The 25,260-nt window shown below is 36.3% G+C and overlaps 1 protein-coding gene across 1 annotated transcript in view; it reads left to right on the forward strand.

The window, feature by feature from the left end:
• The window catches only part of LOC124964111 (uncharacterized), a 139,472-nt gene extending 115,685 nt beyond the window's left edge, over positions 1–23,787 (forward strand). Inside the window, exon 3 of the mRNA XM_047524011.1 lies at positions 19,979–23,787. Within this exon, the coding sequence (XP_047379967.1) occupies positions 19,979–20,464 (486 nt within the window). The 3' untranslated portion in view covers positions 20,465–23,787. The remainder of the gene's footprint in view (positions 1–19,978) is intronic.
• Positions 23,788–25,260: the final 1,473 nt, after the last annotated feature.

Here is a 25,260-nt window from a genome sequence, read left to right on the forward strand (position 1 = left end):
GCATGGACTTCAAAGTCAGGATGTATTTGAGTTCCAGTTCAGAACTTAACTTCTTGGTGTGTCACTTGGACAAGACTAAAATCTCTCTGCTTCACCTTCCCCATTTGTTAAATGGGGTTATGCTAAGCACTAATATTCCCTCCCAGGGATGCTGTGAGGATCAAATGAGCTCATACAGGCAAAAATATTTTGTAAGTGTACCTGGATACTTCTATCATAATATGGAGAGATCATTTTGGAATTATTTCCAATGAGAAGAGGGAATTAAACAAGGTGATGAATCAGTTTTTTTTTTTTTTTTTCTTTTCACTTGTGGACGTTCTTGAACCTTTAGGACATCATCTAAATTAAGGGCTACTAAATCCGGAGACCACAGATCATGAGAGGACCTGTGGATGGAATTCAGGGAGTGTGAGCTCATATACAAAACCCAAAACTTATATTTTATTTTCATTAACCTGTAAGTGAAATTTATCATTTCCTTCAATTACGAAGGAGGCAACAAGTTGCATTAATATTTAACAGGAGCTGTGACATTTTCATGAGTAGAAATGAGACACTTTTGTATTACATTGCAAGTTCTAATAGCTAGAAATTGTTTAACGCAGCTTTGACATTATAGTAATTATTGGACCTGCTAGATTGATCTTGTTATTTAATATGTTAATAAAGCAATGCATGTATTGTAACAAAATTTGTGTTTTATAATTTAGATATTTTGGCATTGGTTTCCTTTGTAATCTGATATACTTTATGCATTTCTTCTGAGGAGGGATCCATGGATGCAAAAGTAGTTTGTTTTTTTTTAACGTTCTTATTCTGATAGGAGAACAGTAGGCTTCACTAGATAAGATAAAGGCATTAAAGAGTAACCCATCTGCATACTGACTATTCTTCTGAGAAAAAGTTTCCACTTATGCAAATAAAAATAGCTGAATATTGTAATACGATGAAATGGTGCTCTGGACAAAGAAGTCATATTCTTTTCACTCTGTATCTCAAAGGAGTATCATCACTGTCACACTTGGAGGATTCAGGCCAAACCAGGGTGACAATCATAGTGAATGACAAACAGTACACATGCCTTACAGAGTCAATACCTTCCTGATACCTGTAAATGATGCCTGAATGGCATCATCTGGAGTGCTCTCATCTAGAAACCCAAATTAAAAGATAGATGTATACATTTTATTTTTAAATTTTGTGACTTTACCATTATGCATTTAATGTGTAAAAATGGGAATAACTGAGATTACTCCACTCTCATAGACCTTTGTTTGAACCTTTGTTAGAGCACTCAATGCATGCCTTAATATATGTGCATCTTTCTCCCCAAATAAATCTTATTTACTTGAACTCTCAGTCTTATCTTGGCATATTCTCTACTGACCTATGAAGAAATAATTGAGTTAACACCTATGAAGAAATAATTGAGTAAATTATCCTGGTGCACATTTTGATAGTTGGGAACTTTTTATTGTGTTCATAGTCCCTTCTCCAAGCTCTGCTTTGTGCTTAAAAAATTTGACTACATTTGCAAAAACACAACAATTAAGCAAGCATTTATTTTCTATATCAGGTTCATCTTGATTTTCCATGTTGAATATTTAAGCTTCCTCAATAACAGGAATTTGAGAGTTATGTTTATCCTGGGAATTATCACCATTCTTCATTTTGCTTGGCCGTGGTGTCCTTACATCTGATGATGCATGTCTTTGAGGTCTGCTGGTGATATGTGACAACAGGACTTTCCAACCTGGAAGGTCCTGATTTTCTTTTGGGTTGGTGATTACCAAGGCCAACGGAGATGAAAAGACTCACACAGGCTTCGTGATGGGTCAATGCTAGACTCAAGCTGGTTCCGTTCGGTACATTTTCATCCATGCCCTTCAATGTCATCAGCCTTTCTTTAGTTTGTTCTATGCTCAAAATTCTGCATAGAATTCTTTGGTCAGTTTTGAAAATTCTGCATGTCTTGTATTTTAACTACTGAAGATTCTGAGAATTTGTGCAACAAAAAAAGTGCCCAATTTTAATACACAATTTTCAGTTTATTTGACCACAGAATTACCTTTCCCGCTTAGAGCCACCTAAAAAGGAGTCATACTGTGGAACTCTTGAGCTCTGCACAGTGATGAGCTTTGATGATGATGATGTTGATGCTCGCAATAGTGATGTTTACAATGTTATAGACACTGTTTTAAACACTTCATATATACATATGACTCATTTATTTTTCATAACAACCTATTAAAGCAGGAATTATTGTACCATTTATTTTACAGATGAGAAAACCGAGGACCAGAAAGGCAGCTGGAATGTAGTAGCTTGTTGCTCAAATAATAGTGCCACATTGTAAATCGGGCCTTCTTAACATCAGCACTATTGATGTTTTGACCTTATAATTTGTTGTGGGAGGCTGCCCTGTGCATTGTAGGATCCTTGCCCTTTACCCATTTGTGTCAACCAAAAACGTCTACAGACATTGCCACATGTCCTCTAAACTGTTTCTGGTTGAGAATTGATGTTGTAAACTTGTAAAGAAATATAGTTTCCTGTAGAGCCTCCTTAGTAACTTTTACAGTGACTCATACTAATGATTGGGCAAATTACACATTGCAGGTCCTGTGAGTACGTCAAGCAGTGTACACTTGTATGGGGACGGATGTGAGTTAAACTTGACCCATACTACTCTCTTCCGCACCAGTTCATTATACTGCTTCTGGTGAGAGCCAGAAGGCCACAGTTGTTGATTCTGCTTTCACCTTCTTTTAACTGCCCTCAGCACACACCCCCAATTCATGTATTGTTTCCATTTTATACTTCCCCTTGGACTTGACCCATCTAAACGCCACACACACACACACACACACACACACACTCACTCACACAGGCACATACGCACTCAGTCTTATTTTTTTCTTGGTGTAATAGAGGACTTAATACATCTGAATTACTCCACAGTAAGAACTTAGGCCTGAGCCAAGATTAACAGTCTCCAAGAAAAACATACCCAGCAATGAATAACTTACAAAGATTTGGCAAAGAAAAAGTAAAGTTATATGATGAAGTATATTACTAAGTTACTGGGTTTTATTTTTCCAGTGTGATAACATATTAAATTCACACACTTCAAATGAATTTGAGGCTTCAGGTCATTGTTTCTTTGTAATTTAATATACCATTTTCAGGAGAAACTCAGGTATTAAAAAACAACAGTGAAAACAGCCAGATTTTAATCGTGTTCCTGCCTAACATTTACTGTGTGACCTCATGTCTTTTTTTAAGGGTTTGTTTCCCCACTAGTAAAATGAGATAATGAGATGAAACTGATCATATAGTTGAAGAGTTGAAATAAGAAAATAGATGCACCGATATTTTGCCCAAGTCCTGGCTTGCAAGTTTACCTCCTTCCTTCCAAGGCCAATTTCTCAGGGCTTTCACCTTCACAATGTATTTTTTTTTTTTTTTGACAATTCTCTAAGTGTAAACCAATTGTTTTTTGAGGGAACAGTGATACCATCAAGTAACCTAGTACAGGTAACTCTTATTACAAGGTAGGGTTTAGAGTTCAGGGAGAGTATGTACAGTATTCAAAACCATTGAGTTTTGAAAGCTTTATATTTAAAGATAGCAAGGTAGTAGAGGGAGGGAGAGTGAGGAGTCACACAGGGCCTTGTGGGAACAAAGCTCTTCCTCTGATCTTCGTGGCCATTGACTGATTCAGTGGATATTTGAATGTCTACTGCACACAAATACTTTTGCATTGTATTGCAAGTGATATGCAAAATCTGGGGTACAAAGAGAGCAAAATACCAAAAATTAACTACTCTATCTCTGCCCCATTAAAACTTAGTGACCCTGAAGTAGGTTCTAAAGCTTAGATGGATTTGGAAAGAATACTGAGATCCATTGATCACATCTGCCATGGGCAAGAGATAAATATGGCAGAGATGGAGCAGAGTTCCATAGTCCTCAGGTACAATATCTTTCAAAATGTAGATCTGACCCAAATTAGTATATCATGAAATCAACTTCTTGGATCACCATCAGTGTCATTTCAGAAATAGAAGAAAAGGAAATAGGGAATTATCGAAGTGTGTTGTGCATATGGATTAGTGTTTTGTAAAACTTGGCTTTAGTTATGTATGTATTGTGTACCAGAGTGTGATGGAAAATACATTTCCTACAATGAGTTCCATAAAATTTATGAGAATAGTGGCTACATAAACTCCTATTCCTTTCTTTCTACATTCAAACTGTTTGTATTTCTGAAATCATATGACACATTTGATAGTTTGGGCCCTGTTAATCAAAAACATATAATGACATATTTATTCCAGTAGTCATTCTTTAATACATAATATGCTTATTCTTTCAGTCTAATTTTATTAGTGTCTTCATAGTTTGGGTAGGGTGGTTAATAATTATATTTATGGCAAATTACAGTGGGAAGCAAAATAGCCAAGTATGTAGAAACCTAGGCACTAGCATGATGCTTTGCAGTACAGGCCATGCCACTTTAGACCTGCAAGGCCAAATTGTGATATCACATGGCAAGGTCTTGTAGAAACAGCATCAGAGTGAAGCATAGCAAGTAAAGATGCTGCTACGTGTTACATGTTGGGAGCATGTCCATGGTGAAGGATTAGGAACTGCAAACACTGTTTTACCACTCGATGTCGCAGCTGTTGGTTCCATTTTATTTCAAAAGGGTAGGGAGAGAAATGAAACCCTATAATAAGGATAAAAGAAGTGTCTGTGGGAGAGTATTTGGAAACCACAAGGGAAGGGGTCTAGGAGAAGAGAATAAGAAGCAAGATAATAACACTTTGCTTTTAGTCTAAGGACTGATTTCAAGCACAAAATAGGCACTTAAAAGTCATATATCAATGCTTTGTGACTAGAGAAAGAAACCTTTGTCATGCAATAGGCTTGGAGGACAGTCCCAGGATGAGAACTGGATAGTCCAAACATACTTTCAAGACATGGTCAATTGAAAGCACCTTGAGTTTGTGGCAAAAAGGAATGGAGTTTGAATCTACTTTTGCCAAAGAGCTAGGAGCAGATCATGGCATCTCTTGGAAACCTACATCTTCTCACAAGTGAAGAAGATATATATATATATATATATATATATATATATATATTCACAGGATGATTCACATTTCACAGGATGATTATCAAGATTGACAAAAAACTCATCTGTAAAACACCTAGCACATGAGTGACCAAAAGGTTAGTTCTCCCCAACACCCCACACTATTGGAAAACAGAGATTTGCAGTGTATTTTTGAAGCATAGACAATTTTTACATGAACACATATGGAAACATGGGAAGTCAAAGTTGGAAAACATACAGAAAACTTCCCCAAATGACCTTCAATTGCAAAGTAGTGAAGTTTGTCATACCCTACCTGTGTGCCTGTGGCTATTTGCTTTGTTGTTTTGCAGGGAACAAGGGACAAGGAGCTCACCAAGGCCATCCTTTCCGCATTACTGTCCATTGCATTTCATACCATGATCCAGATCAGCAGTAGTGCATCATGCACTTGTAGAGCCAGTATTTCTTGCAGGTTAAAAGATCTCATGGAAAACTTATTTTTACTTCTCTGAATTGGTTAAATGAGGCCATTAGACTATCTGGGCTTGTTGAATAAAGTTTCCAACCAAACTTTCACATCCTAAGATTCTGTGATTCTACCTTCAATTGAATTGTGATCCTCAGTATGACCCTGCTATACTTTTCTACCACTTTGATGGGAGACTTTTCAGCTTCTAGTCATTTTGGGTGGTAACTACAGTTACAGTTAGAAAGAACATTAACAAAAATAGCTGTTCCTTCCCTAGTTCATTAGTTCCCACCTCCTAAAATGAGTGGCTGTAGGAAGAGAGCCCTCCTGTTTCCTGGAGAATTGCTGAAAGCAGGACTTCCTTTTCAAGAAATAATACAGGAAGTGCTTAGTGACAAGCTATACTTACATGTGAACACAAATGATGTTATCTTTATCCAAACAGGTACCTGTTATGACATGCACCTTATAAAAACTCCCAGAAAAGTACACCTCAGTGAATGGCACTTTTAAAAAGCATTTATTCACTTAACTTGCTGGGAAAATCAAACCAGAGCTTACCTTGTTTGCCCAAGTGAAATACACCAAACCATGTTTTCTCTCGCTATTTCAAGTTTACTACCCTCTCTGTGAGTGACTTTGGTGTGTATTTTCTGTTCTGCTTCTCTGTAGATTGGCATTAATGTGAACCAACAATTTACAGTTTTGCTGGGCTTTTTATTTAAAAAAAAAATTCTAGAGGAGTGTTGACTTTATGGGAAGGATTTGAAATTGCCACCCTGCATACTGGCAAACTGTCACCACAGTCAAAATTCTAGGAGGTACTAATTGAGAGAGAAGACAAATGTTATTACAACAGCACAGAAGGCAGGTGTTTTATCATTTTCCTGGACTTTGGAATCTTTATCAAATTTGCAGTGTTCTAAATAATTTAAATGTATGAATTAGTTTAATTTTACCTTGTGATATTAAATGATTCAGAAGTTTGACCTTTAAGACGTATATGAATTCCTTACAGATTTACTGGCAAAATACTGCAATTTTGAGTCCTACAGAAATACATGCTTTTTAAAATTGTATTCCCATAGCCAGCTCCATTCAGCTTTTGTGCTGTTCATATTATTCTTCTCAGATTGTTTGTTATAATCAATGTAATTTTATTGAATCTTTGAACATTTGTTTATAATTTTAGTAAATCTCTGTAAGATGTTAAGAAAGACTAAATAAATACTAATATACAAAATAAAAGTTATATTTAAAATAGATCCACCTAAGAATTAAAAATGTTTTATCTTAACATTTATTGGCCATCCTCTAAAACTTTTTTGAAAAGCATTTTTGTCACCTGAGTTTGGTGGCACATGCCTGTAATCACAGCGACTCAGGAGGCTAAGGCAGGAGGATCAGACGCTCAAAGCCAGCCTTAGCAACTTAGCCAGGCTCTGAGCAACTTAGTAAGACCCTGTCTGAAATTAAAAAAAAAAAAAAATTTAAAGGGGGGGACTGAGGGTGTGGCTCAGTGGTTAAGCACCGTGGTTTTCATCCCTGGTACAAGAAAAAAAATTTTGTCACTCATCATCAAAGTGGGGGAAAATTTAAACAATTTGGTTTCTGTTCTTGCCAGTGGGCATTTTATGCTAATCAAGTTATTAAGTTGGAAGGCTGTCAAGGGTTTGAGTTGAATGTTATATTCTCCAACAGCCAAACCCCGAAAGTGCTTTTCTGGGGGCCAATGTTTTCTGATGTGCTCAGCCTCAATAATGCTGCTTACTTCTCTAAGTGACCTGATCCCCACGTACAAAAAAAAAAACGACTGTCTGGAAGGCTGCTCAGTATAAAGACTTGTTAGTTGACAGAGAGAGGGGGAGGAAACGTGGGGGTGAAAAACTTCACCACAGTTAAAAAATTTCCAGCCTGAGAATCCCTAGGGTCTCCTATTCTTAGACTTAGTTCTCACTACTGAATTTACTAGGAATCTGTCTTTTGAGAGATCATCATTTTAAACTCTTATAAATTGTTTAAATAAATTATATAATGGGTCACATCTCCACTGTCAATCTGAATCATTGTTCTTGATGATTTAACAGAGTAAATGGGCCAGTTTCCAGTGGTTGGTTGTTTGGGGAGCAGAGCGTGGTCTTCAAGGACAGGGAATCTGCAGAGAGGATAGACCACCTTGTCTGGTTTTACAGCTGTGGGAATCATGGTCATGATCTTAGCCTTGAGGTTCAGAGTTGAGACTTCAAACCACATGTGGTCAGTGTCCATTTCATTTCTTTGAATGCAGTGTTTCTTTCCTTCATGCTCAGAACAATGCTTTTATATGCTTGCAAGTTTGAAGACAAAAATGTGGTGTGAAAAGTGCATTTTTTGGTGTTCGTTAGCTTAACTTTGCATTTATTTGAAAATACAGACTGCATTCTTACATCTGCATGGTCTCCTGACATTGGAGGGATTAAAAAACAAAACTAAAGGGCTGGGGATGTAGCTTAGTGGTAGAATACTTGCCTAGTATGCACAAGGCCACGGGTTTTATCCCCAGGACTGGAAGAAAAAAATCCTTAAAGCCAAAGAGCACCAAAAAATGATAGAATGGCAGCTGCCTGTGGTTTTATTTTTATATTTTAAAATAATTATTACTCTTGATACATTTTATCTTCAAAGTGTTCGGTGAATATTAATTAACTTTTTAAAACTTTAAAGGAACCCAAGTGATCTTGCTTTTTCATAGTGAATAGCCCATTGAAGTCAGGTGGTATAAGATTGAGCTATAATTGAGCTATAATAGAATTATTAAAAGAATCTTAATGGTAAGACTGGGCTTCAAAGAACAGAGATCTAAGTGGAGTAAAGTAATGTGCATCTAAGAAAGTAATTTGGTTCATGCTGATGAAAAGCTGAATTTATTGTCTTTGCCAAATAAATTCATGGCCAAATAAAATCCCTTAGTGGTGAGTGAAACGACTGGGTTTAATTTGATTTCTGCTTTTTTCACGAGGCTATAGAGTAACATTTGACAGGACATCTGCATTAGACATTTAGAAGATGTGAATGTTTAGTCAATTCGAGCCCAGTACTTTTTCCATACTTAACTGGAGAAGTAGCAAAAAGTAATAATAATAAGCCCAGAATTAACCCATCCAAATAAAAAATGGCCTGAAATGGTTAGCACTGAAAAACATTTTCAAAACAAAAGTACAATTACTTAAAAGTTGATAACATCCTACAATTTTAAAATAATTTCCATGCTGAATTTATGAAAGACTTGCTTTCATTGAAGGTTTCTCTTTTAAGGTGGTTATTCTAATATGGTACATATTATTTCCTGATCAACTGTTCCCTAATCTGCTTACATTTATGCCATATCTCCTACACCCTCCCCCTCCCCATGCACACACCACAGACAGTTATCAGCAGTGAGTTAATTTTTAACCCTTGTGGCAATGAGGAAGTGCTCCAGTGGATAAATTCAAAACCCTGGACTCCACTAGTTGATCTTAATCCCTTCTATGTAAGGAGAGCAGCTGATAGAATACAGTAAAAAGAAAAATATTGCATGTCTGCATATATATGTAGACACAGTAATAACCACCCATGAGGATGTAATTCCAGGAATGTCTTAAGGTAACCTTTACTTACCTGAGCCTCAGTTTTCTCATTTGTAATATGGCCTCAGTTAAAAAGCAAACAAGGGACCGGGGTTGAAGCTCAGTGGTAGAGCACTTGCCTCACACATAGGAGGCACTGGGTTCCATCCTCAGCACCACATAAAAATAAATAAATAAAATAAAGGTATTGTGTCTACAATAAATTTTTTTTTAAAAAAAAGCAAACAAAAAAGATTAGCTCAATTCTTGTCACACAGCATGTTTTTCATAAATGTGTATTCTTTTTGAAATCAAGATCCTTGCATGCTCCTGTTTCAGAGAAAGACAACTGTTTAGTTCCTTACTGCCTTATGCCTAAGCACATTGGCATGGGCTGATGTCTCCTAGATATCTACCTTGTCTGTTTTTTTAATATATATTTAAAAATTTTCGATTAACATTAATTATACATATTAATGGGATTCAGTGTGACATTTTAATACGTGTGTAGTGTGCACTGATTAAATCTTCTCCCTTTATTCACCCTGCCTTCCCATCCTAGTTTGTCAGTATTCTGTATTCATTAGTCTTCAGAATCCTGTGCAGTTGTCAGTTCCTCTGAAACTCTCTGATTTCCTTCAGGATACAATTCATGAGTGCTTTCTCTACCTTTTCCCTCATCTTTACATATTTCTATTATAGCTTGTATGATTATAAAAATAATGCAATTTTTTATCTGCCTGACATATGGTTGGTGGTAGTTCATCAGTGCTGAACTGCATGGAGTTCATCTCTGTTCTCTATTCCCTGGTCTGTAAAGGTTCATTTTTTGTTGAGATGAAATAAAGTAAAAATGCTCATCTCAGTCACTTGAAGGTTTTTAAGATTCAGTTAGATGTAATGTAGCAGCTTTTTAAAAAAACATGCTCTATTTTTAAAAAGTTATCTTGTTTTTCCTATAAAAAGTAGACCATTTAAATGGCAGAAATTTTGGAAAACACATAGTAGGTTTCCTCTTATTCATGGTTTCACTTTTATAGTTTCAGTTACCTGTGGTCAAGGACAGTCCTGAAAACATTCAATGGAAGATTCCAGAAACAAATAATTAATGAGTTTTAAATGACTTTCTTCATAGTATATCATTATAATTATTCTACTTTATTTTTTAGTTAATTTCTTGCTGTGTCTGATGTATAAAGTAAAACTTCATTGTAGGTATGTGAAAAATATAATATGTATGGGACCCCCATTAGTAGTCTATGAATGTATTTGCCACAGATTGGCGGGGGCTCTTGTACATTTGTAATGAAGAAAATTGAAATAATTTATTATTCCATTCCTCAGAGATAAACATTTATAACATTTTGATATATTTCCTCAGTCTATTTACTTAAATATATATGTATACATATTTATTTAAGCAAAGTGGGGCTATTACAACTTAGACTATTTTGTAACTGTTTTGCTTCTTATCAACAAGCTTATATCATCATGTATCAGTAAATATTCATCTAAGATATATTTTAATGCTTCATTTAATTTCATCATATGAACCTACTATATAATGTATTGTTGAAGATATAATTTTTTCCAATTTTGTTGTCATAAATTATTCTGTGTGCACATCATTATATAAAGGATTTAACATTCAACTGGTTTAGCTACACTGGTTTAAATTATTGAAATATTGAAAAATAGTTACCACCCAAGTCTTCTGCATCCCCTTCTGAACTGATGGAACAGCTCAGCAGTGAAGGGGTTTGTGCCAGGCCCAGGAGCAGGAGGCACAAAAGGTATCTATTTTGATTAGTCCTGATGGTGATATATCTGTTCAAAATAGTTAACAACACCCTGATTCTCTGCAGACATTTCTCATTAGTTTTTGAAGCCCTAGTAGTGAAAATCTTTGACCAACAAACGTGTCAGGATCCTATCAGGAACAGCTCCATTGAGTTAGGATAATTCATGGAGACTCACTGAGGTTACTATTTAAAAAGGAAGGGAGAAACACAGAGAGCAGATGAGAGTAGAGACCATCTTAACCCCTAGACCTAAAATTGAGTGGTTACTGGAACCTGCCAGGAGAGAGCCACTTTGAGAAGAGCTGTGACTTGTGATAGAGGGTCACAATCAAAAAGTGGCAACCCTGTGGGGAACAAGCCCAGGGGATGGAGATCCTAGATTCCCTCTACCCTCTTCTGTCTGACCTCCTATCAGGGTTCTTCCTTGCTGGCCACCACAGGAAGAGCACTGGGAAATCTGTTTCTATCGTTCCTTTTAGCTCAGCCTCTCAGGGTGGAGAGTGAATTTGGAGAGGTAAGCCCAGAAGAGAGCTGGCACATGTTTAAACTCTATTCCATAATGAAAATTTGTCTCTAGAAAAATGTTTTAGATTCTCAAATGTAGGCTATAATCAGAATAGGAGTTGATTATATTTAATTTATAGAAATTGAATTGACTTATGAGGGAGTGCAGTCTGGGGCAGTGGCGGGAGGGAAGAATCACAGGGGTATCTCAGTCCCTGAGAGAGGCAAGGGAGGAAAAGCCCCTGGGGATGTAGGAGCACCTTGTTAATCCCTCCTGCCCCCAGAGTTCAGCAGTGGGGAGAGCAGGTGTACAACCGCAGAGAATGGTGGATCTTCAGCTCTCTCTACACAGGACAGTGGGCTGACTCCTGGATTCATGAATGTTATAAAATTACCTCAGAAGAGACCTTAAAAAACGTCTCCATCAGCTATATTCCAACTGTTTTTAGTTGAAGAATCCTTTCATGAAATGAAATTTTATGCAGAAGCCCAACATATAAAACAAACAAAAGTACAGCTGCTGTGATGAGGAGGGGTAAGCCTTCCACCCTCCCTTCTCCTCCAATTCTGTACCCTAGGGCCTTAGACAATTCCCCTAAGCACACAGTGTCCTGGTGATGATGTCTCTGCCTGTGGACTGTACTCTATGTCTCTGGACAGAGTCTTCTCCAGTAGTTGTCAGTTTGTCATGGAGATTTCTCACGTGGTTTCCACTCCACGCTATGGTCTCACCAGCTTGATAATAACAATGAGCTGTGATATAACCTTTGCCTACTTTTGAGCCTTGTGTTTGTGTTCTATATCCTGGCTGCACTTTATAATCATGTGAGGAACTTTCATAAACAAACCAGTGCTCTGGCCCTATCTCCAGAGAGCCTGCATTGTTCACTGTGCACTGGGTGGATAGGCTTCAGTGGTTTTCAGAAGCTCAGAGGATTCCAGTGAACAGCAAGGGCTGAGAACTTCTGTTCTGGTGGCAGAAAGCACTAGTTCCCAGAAAGGAGGTTTGCTTAGGTTCGACCCAGGCAGCTCCTAATACTCCCAGCAGTTCCCACACAGATTGTGAAATCTGGGGGAAATGAAATGTAAGCTGCTCATCTGGAAGAAGATTGGAGTTTGATTTTGTGACGTGGAAATTGGGACTAAATTGCTCATAATTATGTTGTTTTTAAGATACTTTGTAAATCAGAAATAAACTGAGTAATAAAACTCTAATGAGAAGCAAATATCTGTGCATATAATAAGTGATTGGAGATAGAGTTATGTTTTCCCAAGACTCACCCATTGATGTCCCATCATATACATTAAGTAGTTATGCTTTTTTTTTTTGCATATTCAAAAAATAAGTTTAGTTTATTGGGATAAACCTACAACATACATTTTATCTAGAGATAGTTATACTTTTAGTGGTTCTGAAATGGTTCAGTAAAATTAAGTTATAAAGTTTTATCAGGATTTTTGGGCATAAAGATAGTAGTATTTTTTAAGAATATGCATTTTCCCATGTAATAAATAAATATTGTTAAGGTATAAATGTGAAACTATAATTTATATGAAGATGTTTCTGTAATATGTAACCTAATGTTTTACATAATGAGAAATAAATCACATTTATTTTGGTTTACATTCTTTTTACAAAGAGTTATTTTAAAATCTGTGCTTTTCTTTCATTTTTCTTTTTTTATTTTTCAACGCTGGGGATTGAACCCAGGGTTTCACGTATGCTACGCAACTACTATGCCACTGAACTGTATGCCTAGTGAAACCTGTGCATTTTTGGTTCTAGGCTGACCATGTCATTGTATTTGAACAGTGTTTTGTCCATCATTTTCTTCTTCCAAGTACAGTCTACTCTTATTATTTATGTCAGGTCTTCTAATCGTCATTACTATTGTCTTTGCAGTAAACACTTTGCAATATAGTAAATGCTACAGTTTGCATTTTCTGATGGATATCAGAGACCTAGTATTGAAATTGCCTAGCTCAAATATTCTCCATCCTTTTAAAGTATTTTTTTTTTCTCAAAGTCCAATAGAAGTTATAGCTCTAGAAGAGAAAACTAGTGTAAAAGAATTAGGAAAAGTTCTTCCTATATTTTTGGCTTAGAAGTGTAACATGTGTTTACTTGCCTTACAATGCCATGTGTTAATTTCATCCATTAATGGCCATTGTCAGGAAATGGAATTGTTGTGATTTTTATGCTTCTTGCATTTCAGAGAGAACATCTCAGGCTGACACCATAATTAAGACATAAGGCTTTTAGAGAAAGATAATCCCTCTCAATACTAGCAGAAAAACAAACTTAAGAATATGTGAATGGCTTTTCACTCTAATAAAAAAATAAACAGATTTGCAGTAATGAACCCAGTTTTATGAAAACCAAAAGTCCTGAGGCAGAGGCTTTCTCGCCAATTGTGGGAAGAAGCGCTTTTCCTTTGTGGTTGTATCAGATTACTAGATGCTGTAGAGAGATTTGCATAAAGGGACAGTGAAGCCCATGACATGGTAGGGCAGCCCCTTAGGCTCCTTGCCAAGTCCTGTTACCTTTAAGGTTACAACTGCCTTCTCTTCACTGCTCTGGGCTTATGACTTTGGCTCTTCAGGATTTCTTTCAATACCCTCATTTCCTCTCTTGTTTTTGAATTTGAGATGCTTATGGGTATTTACCTAGAAATGATTTATACTCTTTGAAGAAGTATTTCCAGAGCACCTTGAGTTATTTAGAAGAAAAATCTAAAAATGAATACATTTATTTTCACTCTTATTTCATGTACCTTAATATTTATCTTTCCTTGGTGGGTATTAAAATTAAAGAATTTTAGCCCCTGGAGATACATCTAGTGAAAGTGAAGCATAACTGGAGAAGGTGCAAAGGAAGAACATGGTATGAATTTTGTTTTTAAATGAAGTAGAATTCCTTTTCATGAATCAAATTTGGGTTATGAAGTGTCAGTTCTGCACATTCTTTGTAAAGAGACGAAATCGGGAATGGTGATGCTTGCCTTGCAGGGCTTTGGGAGGCTTGGAAACAATCCAGTAATAACATATATAAACCCCTAGCATGAAACCTGCAGAGCGTAGAGACAAAGGGCAGCTCTTGTTAGTACTTCTGTTTTCTGCAGACTGCCCACCCTCCATGTCCCACCCGAGCATTTGTAGCGTATTCTCTCTGACCTTTTCTAGTCTCCTTGCCCTGGTCAGGCCATATTCCCTCCTGGAACCCCCACTGGAATTCAGCTCTGCTTGGAGGCTTGGTCGTCTTTGGATCCAGAAACTGCTGTGTCAGCATTAGTGGTTCAGGGCATTAGACTTTAATAGAACAAAAGCCTCCATAAAAGCAAACAGTGATTGGGTTCAGTTTGCCAATATGCCTTCATCAGCAACACCAAGTGACCCACAGGAAAAATTTGAAAAACAAAACCAAAAAACTTCCAGTAAATAAATGCAACATAGCATTCCTTGGTCGTTTTCTTTGCTGGAAGAAGGCATTCAGCTTCATCATCATCATTATCGTTGTATTAATTCGTTTGAACTGCCATAAAAAAATGGCTTAGACACATGGTTCAGACAATATTAATTTCTTTTGTCACGGTTCTGAAGGCTGAAATTCCCAGATCAAGGTGCCAGCTGGTTTGGTTTCTGATGAGGGCTCTTTCCTTGGCTTGCAGATCACCACTCTCCTGCTGTGTCTTCACATGGCTTCTCTGTAGTTTGTGCCTGTGGAAAGAGAGACAAGAGAAAGCTCTCTGTGTCTCTTTTTACAATTCTGTTGGATCAGATCACTGCCCTTTATCACCTTTTATTATTTCTTTTAACCTTAATTACTTCCTCAGAGTCTCCAAATATAGCTGCACTGGGGGTCAGGGCTTCAGCATATGAATGGAGAGGCACCAACATTCAGTCCATCATAATGGTCATTATCATCATGTATTTGATAACATTTATTTACCATTCAAAAGACTAGGAGGTGATAGAAGGGCTGCCTGTTAGGTTTTATTGAAGATCTATGTTATGCTGGCTGCTGTGGCAAATTTGTGGATGTGTTATTATTTTTTAAGCATGTTAAGCAGGTTTTATTTAAAGGTAGTTACACAGACTTCTTCTGGGAGGAAGAAGGGGGCCACAGCCAATGTTCTGGTATCCCAAGAAGTGAGGGTACCCTGCATGCATTATTTTAAAAAATTCTTAAGTACTTATCTCAAATTTGATTGTCACAGCAACCCTGTATGAGATAGGTATTATATGTCTCCATTTCATAGGTAGAAAATCAAGCTTTGAATAAATTTAGTAATTTGCTGATTATACCATTTACAAGCACGTGGAATGACAACAGTCTTCTGTCGTGCAGCTGTGCTCTAAACCCCTGCATCACAGCCTTATGATGATGCTTGCATCATAGCTCTAACAGCAGAAGTTGACAAAGGCAAGTGACACACGTACTGCAGAGTCAGCATGTGCAGAGTCACATAGCTAGGGTGTGAATTCAGGGAGAATGGAAGCCATTGTCATAATCAATTACAATGCTATGTTTGCTCTTATTACACTTTGTGAAAAACTTGATCAGAATTTACCTGACTGTGTGGAAGTATATGCTGTGTCATTTACCTTTACCCCAACTCCCACTTGGGAACCTATTGGGAGTAGAGGTTTAGCACAATGCTTGCTATATATTAGATACTCAGCAAGTATTAAACTAATGGAATTATTAGTATGTTGGTGACCTGAGGCAGTTCCTCGAGATAACCAAGCCTTCTCATTGTTACCTTAATCACTTATTAACAGAGGATAATAACATCTAGCACTGTCATTTTTCTGAGGATTAAGTACATACTATTTATTTTAAAAAGTAGTTGCTTCTCCTCCCCTCCTCCCTTTTCACTGGACTTGTATACATTTGGGAAAACAGGAAAGAGTTTAATTTTGTCCTGTGTCAGGCAAAGGGTCGTACAATAGGGACCCCTCTATTAAATATCTCCCACATTTTCTACTAATTAAAAACTGTTAATATTCAGCTAAAATTTTAGATCTCCTTGAAGGCATAAGGTTATTAACCATTTGCTGTTTATCTTGAATTCTTATAATGCTGGAGTAGATTTCTTCTTTTCATTCTTAGAGAGAATATGTGCAGAAGGAGTTTAGAGTGGGTAAAGGAGTGTAACTGTGTAATGGGGCTCTTTGAGGAGGAACAAGCCTGACAGGTACTACAGTGTGTGGGGCAGGGGGATGAGATGCACAGGAGTGGGGCAGGCAGAGGGAAGAGTGTGAGAACCTTCAGTAGGAAAGACAAGGACTGGCAGGACAAGCAGGAATTTAAAACCTACCAATTCCTCTATATCTTGGAAGTTGAAGCCTGGGAATTGTTTTTGATGCCTGATGAACATATTGAGTTGTACCTCAGGCAGATTCCTAAATTAAAAACAATTATGTTGCATTCTATCTTTGGTGTTTTTTCTTCCATTGAAATAACTATTAATATTAAAATCATGCATGGCATATATATGTGCATACACACTTGCACATGTATGTACACAATCTTGCTGCTGAAGACACTTTGAAAAGCCTCACTGCTTTGATTTCCTTTTCTTAGTCATTCCTAAGTTGCCTTTTTTACTCTGAAAGTATCTATGATTTTTCCAGTAATTATTCTTAGTAATCCTATGACAATGTTTTAGCACAAATGAATTGAATATATTTTTGCAGTAATTATTTTTTTCCTCATTGCATCAGTTTTTGTATATGACTGTGTACAATGTGTGACATCAATACATGGGGTCCTCCCTAAAGCTTGAGGCCTCCAATGGCCATAATGTTATCTTTGCTCATTTATGAGAAATGGAGGCATTTCTTCATTGTAATAGTGCACACACACAAAGCCATTTGTGTGTGTGTGTGTGTGTGTGTGTATGTATGTGCGCGCATAGCTAAAATCTTACTTTCTCGCAGCCCGCCAGATGTAGGGCAGACACACATCTGGCTTCTATCAGTTAGGGAGTAGCTTTAAGCACATCCTGTTAAATTGTCTGTTCCCAAAAGCAATCCCAACACATTCAGTGAATGTTATTTTTTCCCCCACAGTTATGTTCTTGATTGGACCACAAATTTTTCCATAATACTCTACTTGAAAAATAGGACATTCTAGCTCCTTATTCATAATCAACTCTCACCCCCAGCCTTTTTTAGAAAACTCTTATAAAAAAATGAGACATTAAGTGGATTGTATTCCAGCTTTGAAAAGACACAGTGAGTATTAGTTGCACCACTTTTTAGTTACGTGATTAACTGGTTCTCATTTTTTGTGTCTGTATACTGACTAGAGCTGGTGTAACTAACTCTCATCTGTCTTTTATGTGTCTGAGACATACTAGATTTGCTGCTAGTTTTCAATCAATTATTAACAAAGGACAGCAGATTGTTAACTTCAAATAATTTAAAGTTAGTTAAAATAATTTGGAAAATTCTAGATTTTGAATTTTGTTAGTTATACTACTGAAGTTTGAAATATAAAAGAAAAAAAATTCATCTTTTAGGGCAAGAAAATTATAAAGGATCCCTGAATTTTCTTCAGGGCACTTTATTGACAGCATTTTTCACAATTTAACCTTAACTCCTAAGTTACACATAATCCTTTTTCTGTTTTCTAGTTGTGGCAGAATTCATGGTTAGGCTGGGTTTTTGTTGAAAATTTGTTGAAAGTTTTGCATAAAACTGTGGTGAAGGGATGCTTTTTATCAGTGATCTGGTGGAAGCCATGGTTCACTGATTACAATAGAGAAACTAAAGAAAGGACCCATGTTTCAATAGTGGCAGCTTCCCTAATAGTCAGAGGACAATCTTCTTCTAAACTTTCAAAATACGAGTAGAGAAATTACTTAATAACTTAAAAAGTTAAGTTTTTTCTCTTTTTAAATATGGAAATAAATAGGGTAGAGCATGAGTTATTATATTACCCTGTCTTTCCCTGTAAGCATTCCTCATATAAAATACTCATAGGACTTCTCCAATATCTGCTGAATCTGTATGGTCAATCAGATAATTACTAACATTCAGTGTTCTCTGCAAAATGAATATGAAAAAACCACAAACAATTATTGTTTTCAAATACATAACATGTATCTTCTAAAAATGGTGCAACCTGTATCTGCCGCTCAGTTGTGAATATCAGTATTAGGAATATTTTTTAAAAAGAATGAGTTTTTGAAGGGAACTTTATTCAATTAAATCTTCTTGATTCTGGATGTACTTTGTTACCTAATCTGTATTGTATTTGGCATTGACTTTGATTCGGTGCTCTGTACTTAATGAACCAAAAACTCCTAAATATTCTTACATTAGTTAGTATGTTTCCCCCCAGTTAACAATTCCAGGACAAGGTTTTATAGGGTTTTGGGCAATAGAACCATTGCACCCGTTTGTCACGTAAGAAACACACAGGGTATATTGTATGTATATAAGCGAGTGACAGCATGTGTGTATACCTCATACCTTAATTTGGAAACACTCAGCTTTTGTTTCTGGAAAACACATTGATATTAGCATCCTATACAAGTGAGTATGCCTCTCCCTTATTTGTACTTTGGTAGAACTCTAAATATTTTACTGTGTAATTAGCTTGTACTTATTTATTTTTTATAAATACTATTTATAAATTTTTAATAAACATATAAAGAGGACAAAACAATTAATAATTCCCTCTAGTTATTTTTAAAATGAGAAATAATTATTTAGAAGAATAAATTACTCATGAATTTTTCAAGAAAAAAATTATATGTATATTCAGGATATGTGTGTGTGCATGCCTGTGTGTGTCTACATGCTTTTTTCTAAACAAAATTTATCCTACATAGTGTCATTATTCTTATGCCTTAATCTTTTGTAAGGACCATGAAATACTCTTATTTTGTGACTGTCATAATGTAGTTAGTCAGTGTCAGTCATATTGATGAACATTCAGGGCGTTTCTGTTTTTTTTTTTTTTTTTTTACTATTAAGGACATTATTGCAATGAACCTTCATGAATATATAACTTAGTAGTACTTCAAAATGTTTTTGTGCAATAAATTTCTAACTGGGAATTGTTGGCTCAAAAGAGCATTATTTTTAAGAGCACACATAAAGCAGTAAACTAACTTACACACTGTAGGGTGACAGTTTAATAGTGTTTAAGTACATCTGAGTGGCAGAAATTGACCAAGTAGAATTATTAGACTAAAAATAAAATTGTACTGAGTCACTGGGATGTGCTGTGGACTGCGAATATGGTTGTAATAGCCTATAATTAACTGTCATCAACTTTAGGCTTTATGACTTGGAATTTTTGTCAGAATTTCCCCATCATTTCACAAGCAGTTAGTAAACATTCTTGGGGTTCATTTTAGATCAAAAGCCATTTTAAAAAAGGAACTAGTCACAACATTCCTGTGCTTAACTATCTTTAAAATTGGACACTCTGAGGAAATCTGTGTTAGGAAAAAAGCTTGCATTGTCAAGTAATGAGTGTGTTTTTCCTCCTCAGGTGGAAGGGGCGATCTCGGAAAAGGAAAACACCACTGAGGCCTCGTATTGCTCCTGTAACTTGGAACTGGAGAGGAGGCAAGATGCTGGCATAGCTGTTGAGCTGAGAACCTGCTATGCCAACATATTGCCATCTTTCCTGTCTGACGGCAGCCTGGCCTCCTGTACGCCATCCCTCCACGTCTTGCTGCGGATACATGCCCTTCCATGGATGTGGGTTTTCATGACATGCCTGCCTTCCTGCTCTGCACTACAACGCTCACCCCGTCTAGCCACATTGGCCTTTTCTCGCTGTTCTTGGATTACACCGAGGATGTTCCTGCCTCGTAGTTTGCCTGCCTTTCTCTCATCGTTGGAGTCTCAGCAGGGATATCACATCCTCAGAAAAACCTTCCTTAACTGCACTGTCTGTTTCAGCTGTCATGTACCCCATCATCCTTCATCCCATTACACTGCTGTATCTTCAGAATCCTTGGTCACTCGCTGAACGTGTCTGTCCACTTGTTTGCTGTCTTGTTTCTTGTACTAGAATATGAATTCCTTGAGTTTAGGGTTTGTCTATTGAACCACTGTATCCCCAGAGCCTGACACCCAGTAAACCTTCAGTTCATGTGTTTGAAACTCCAGGCCAAACTTTATTCCATAAGAGGAGTCAAATAGTTACATTTTTCATGTTACCAGTGGCTTTGATGAAACCCTGACTCATGGGTAACAAAGAAGTAAACTGTAAAGTAAGATGTTACTCTTGGCCAGCAAGCCGAACACTTTAAAGCAGTCAAAATAAATGCCTCATGGGGTCCATGAACCCAAAGCAGTCAACATATTATAGTGGAAAAGTCTTCAAAATAAAACTTCTGTTCCAGTCTTCCCGCTGGTGTTCCCTGAAGGTCTTCAGACAAGTCTTAGCCTCTGAACCACCATTTTCTCAGTTGTTAAATGAAGATATTAATACCAACACCACATGATTCTTGAGGCAAGAGGTATTTTAACCAGAGGATTTTACCTTGCATCTAAACGCATGTCTATAAAATTTCTGATATATGTGCACTCATAAACATTCCACAAATATTAAGTATTTTAGTACCAAGAAAAATTTTTTTCTTTGGTTAGAAACAGGTAATCTTAAGTGGAAATACATGTCCAAACTGTAGAACATGTAGAATTCTGTATGTGAGACCAAGAAATCTAGAGAGACCATGGAGTTGAGAAGGATCTCAAATTCTTCTCCTGGTTAGTTCACACTCCTCACCTTCTTTATTTCTAAGGTTATTCACTGTCTATAGACTTCTGACCTTTCTTACAGAGTAAGAATGCTTAATAAATACTATTTGATATTCATGTTTTTAGATACTGAGATTTTTATTAAAAACTGCTTTTAACAGACTAAATTTTTTAAATTAATTTTGATACTTTTCTTAGAAACAAAATAACAATCACGCTTGTCAACTAACATTATTTATTGTTACCCTGGGTGTTAGAACTATAACATCCAGAAAGTGCTGGTTATACCTTTATTTCCTGCTTCTGAGAGTACATCAAGCAAAACTGTTCATTTAACAAAATTGTATAGCACAACACTGTGGCAATTTTAGTCTATAACTTTTGTATTATGTTTTTACAAGCTTAATTATTTTAAACACATCATTTAAAACTCAATATGACAATAAAGTACCTTAAGCAATGTGAGGTACTTTTTCTAATCTGAAGTTTCTATATCGTTTCTTTTAGTGACTTGTGTATTCATCACCTTGTTTCATCCCTTCAATTCTTAAAGCTATTGGTCAGAAATGAATATGTAGACAGCCTCTAGCCCTGGAAGACCATTGTACGAGCCCATGTTACCCATAACTTTGAAGAACCCACTGGAAATTGACAGCCATATAACCTTGTTCATTTCTATCTTGAGTGTGAAAATATTTTGTTGAGGGAATCAATAGGCTAGTTAATACAGCTTCTTGTTATTTATTTATTTATTTATTTTCCCTATAACTTAGTTTATAAAATTTGCTTCATGAGTTTGAGCTTCTTTTGCCTTCTTCAGAGTTCCTTCCTCTTCATCAGTTGTAGTCATATCCACTGCTCCCCTGACCTCAGTGCAGTTGAGCTGAATTCCAAGAATGGAAATGAACTTTGAGCTCACTTAAACCAACCTTCCACATCTGAATATGTTTTACTGTAATTGCTAAACACCTGAACGTTCTTTTATTCCCCAGGTAAACAGTCACGAGAGGGGAGAATTAGGACATAGAAGCATCATAGTGAAAAGCTGAGAAATAAACATTCTAAAGTATCCAATATCGTTTTTATATCAGTGGTTTTACATTTTAGTGTAAGAGCTGGAGAGTGTGTTTAAAAACACAGACTCCCAAACCATCCTGTAGACATTCAGATTTAATAGGTCTTGATTGAAATTCAAGAATCTTCATTTCTAATGAGCACCCTATTGATGTTGATTCAGTTTGGGAATGTACTATACTTTGTCTCAAGACTTAAGTCAGAGGGCAGGTTTTAAACATTCTTGGGCAATTCTCAATATGGAACTTGGGCCTGGTGGTGAAAGGAGCCTGCTTTCTCACTGTGCCTGGGTTTATGGAAAACTGGATCAATGTTATATAGCTGTGCTTTATGCTCTGAGGTTTCTTACATAAACAGCCCACATTAACTACACATAGGAGCATTGCACCAGGGACTACCCATGTGCTTCTGCAGGGTTGTTTTTAACTTCAATCATCTTTTCTTCACTGGTTCACATTACAGTTTCCAAGATGTTTTATTTTCTTTCCTGATTGACAGGATATTGACCCAAAGTCTTTACCTCTAAATATTCTCCCTTCTGTAGGATTTCTGTCAAATCGTAAATGATATATGAACTCCTTGGGACTACAGACTAGGTCTAGGTCTAATTATGCAGAAGGAGAATTTTCAAGATTTATAGAACTCTTTCAGTCGCAAATCTTTCTGTAAACTAAAGAATCATATCTTAATTGACTTATTACTTAGGTTTAGATTTTTGTGGATTCTTTTAAAAATTGGGACATCTTTCCTTTGTGAGGCAGTGTGGTATAGTAGAAAGAGCTTCAGAATGAAATGCAAAAAGTTCTGGCTTCTTGTCCTAGTCCTGTCATTTTCCAGCCATGCATGTGACTTTGCCTGCGGTTAATCATTTTTCTTAGTAGTAAATTGGGGGTAATAGTAGGAGAGAATGATAGAAAGAAAAGAGAAAAGAGAAATAACAGCTGTGAAAACTAAACATGGGCATATTGGAATATAATCTACAAAAAGAACAGCTGAGGGTTTGAGTAGTAATTAATTTTTTTTCAGCGTTTTATTGCTTTGTGTTGATATTGTCTAATTTGAGCATAAGAAAAAAGTAGAGTTCCAGATAGAAAGCAGATAACTTTTTTCTCATCCAACCTGAACCACTCATTTTCAAACTCGTTCCTGTCCTTGAAAAGAAAACTAGTTAGCTTTATCTTGAGGGAACATCCTGCTTCTCTTCTGCTGTATAAAAGATTGATAATGATTCTGTGACTCAAATACTTGCTTTCTCATTGGCTTAATATGTGATTCAAATTGGATAAGTTATATTAAACTGCTTTGAAAAATGGTAAGAAGCTCTGCAAATAGAATGTTCCAAGATATTGTTTATAAATCTTTTCTTCCTTTACCCCTATGAAAGTTTATTTTTGAAATGATTGAGATTTTAATAAATTTAAAACATTTTCTTCTAAGCCTGGCTATAATGGTTTCATCTGTAGGATTTTAATTGTTTACCATTATGTTTGTAGTAGCTAGTCCACAGGAGATTTTGCGGGGTGGGCGTCTCCTTTCAGTCATCTTGTTTAGAAAAGCAGACAGAGGGGAAGCATCCGATTCAATAAATTTCCTATTCCGTCATCATCATCTGTCTCAAAACCCCAATAAAAGCAAAGTACTGCTTTAAGTTTTCACTGAAACTTGGTCTTTTTATTACCACATAAATGTTTTATGTAGTTATTTAATATTAAAAAATACACACTAGAGTTTCCAAAGTTAATTTTTTAGTGTTTTGAAAGTTAATTTAAATAAAATATTAAGAAATATATGATAAGTGAAGATGACAAAAAAATCTGTGAAAACGTAGTTCAAACTTTAGGCGACCTAATTAGGGAGTTTAGGTAAGCAAGATCCTGCTATGGAGTAGCAGAGGAAAACTTTCTGATGAACATGTTAAGTGTTACCTAAAGTTTCTCCAATACATGGTTCAATTTGAGAAATATGTGTATTATTCTTGGATGAAGAAAATTTCAGGTTTAAGTAAGAATTAATTTACTTTGTACATGCATTGCATATGTGTTATATATTTAATTGCTGTTAAGGATTAATAACATTTCCCAAGTGTAAGGACATTATTATATATTATGTCTTTAAAAGCAAATGATAAGCAAGTTTATAAGTTGATTAGTCAATATAAGTAAGTAATTGAGTATCTCAGTAGGTGTGTGTCCTTTTTTGGAGATAAGATGGTCCTCATTGCCAAACTAGCAGTTTATGACAGAGAAGAAACATAATCTGCAGATGCACAACAAAAGCAGAACCCTTAAGTCTAGAAAGCTTTTAAATCTCAGCTTGTATCAGAAAATTGACACTGGGGGTAATTGCCTTACAGTGCCTACACAATGCCATGAAACATGCAAATTAGACAAAAATCATCAAAGATAATTTGCTAAACATGGATTTCAGTACCTAGATGTCAAAAAAAATGCAGCAAAGAGACTCATCAAGTGTACATGAGAAAACAAAACTGGGAGAATGATGTAGTTACTTGGAAGCAAGCCACCTTCATGGTTTGCATGCTTTGAAAATATGTTCCATCTGATTGCTTAAGTCTGCAGAAAAATGAGTGATCTGACTTGCTGATTCCAAATTAATCACTTGGCCATTGAAAGACCTTACAGAAGATATTCATGGAATTTGTATGACCCAGAATGATCTTGTTCCCTTTCTTTTCTTCTCTCTTTGTTTTCTTTTCTTTTCTTTCTTTCTTGTAATGGGGATTAAGCATGGGGGTGCTTTATATTGGACTACATTCCCAGCCCTTTCTAATTTTTATTTTGGGACAGGGCTTTGCTAAGTTTCTGAGTCTGACTTTAAACTTGCAATTCTCTTGTCTCAGCCTCCCTAGTAGCTGGGATTACAGGCATGTACCACCATACCCAGCTCTGTTCATGTGCTCTCCCTGCTTCTCCACTTGCCAAACCTTTCCTGATTCCTAAAACTCGTATGAGATACCCAGATGCTGGA

The sequence above is a fragment of the Sciurus carolinensis genome, chromosome 14 (assembly GCF_902686445.1).
Source record: "Sciurus carolinensis chromosome 14, mSciCar1.2, whole genome shotgun sequence".
Taxonomy (NCBI): Eukaryota; Metazoa; Chordata; class Mammalia; order Rodentia; family Sciuridae; genus Sciurus; species Sciurus carolinensis.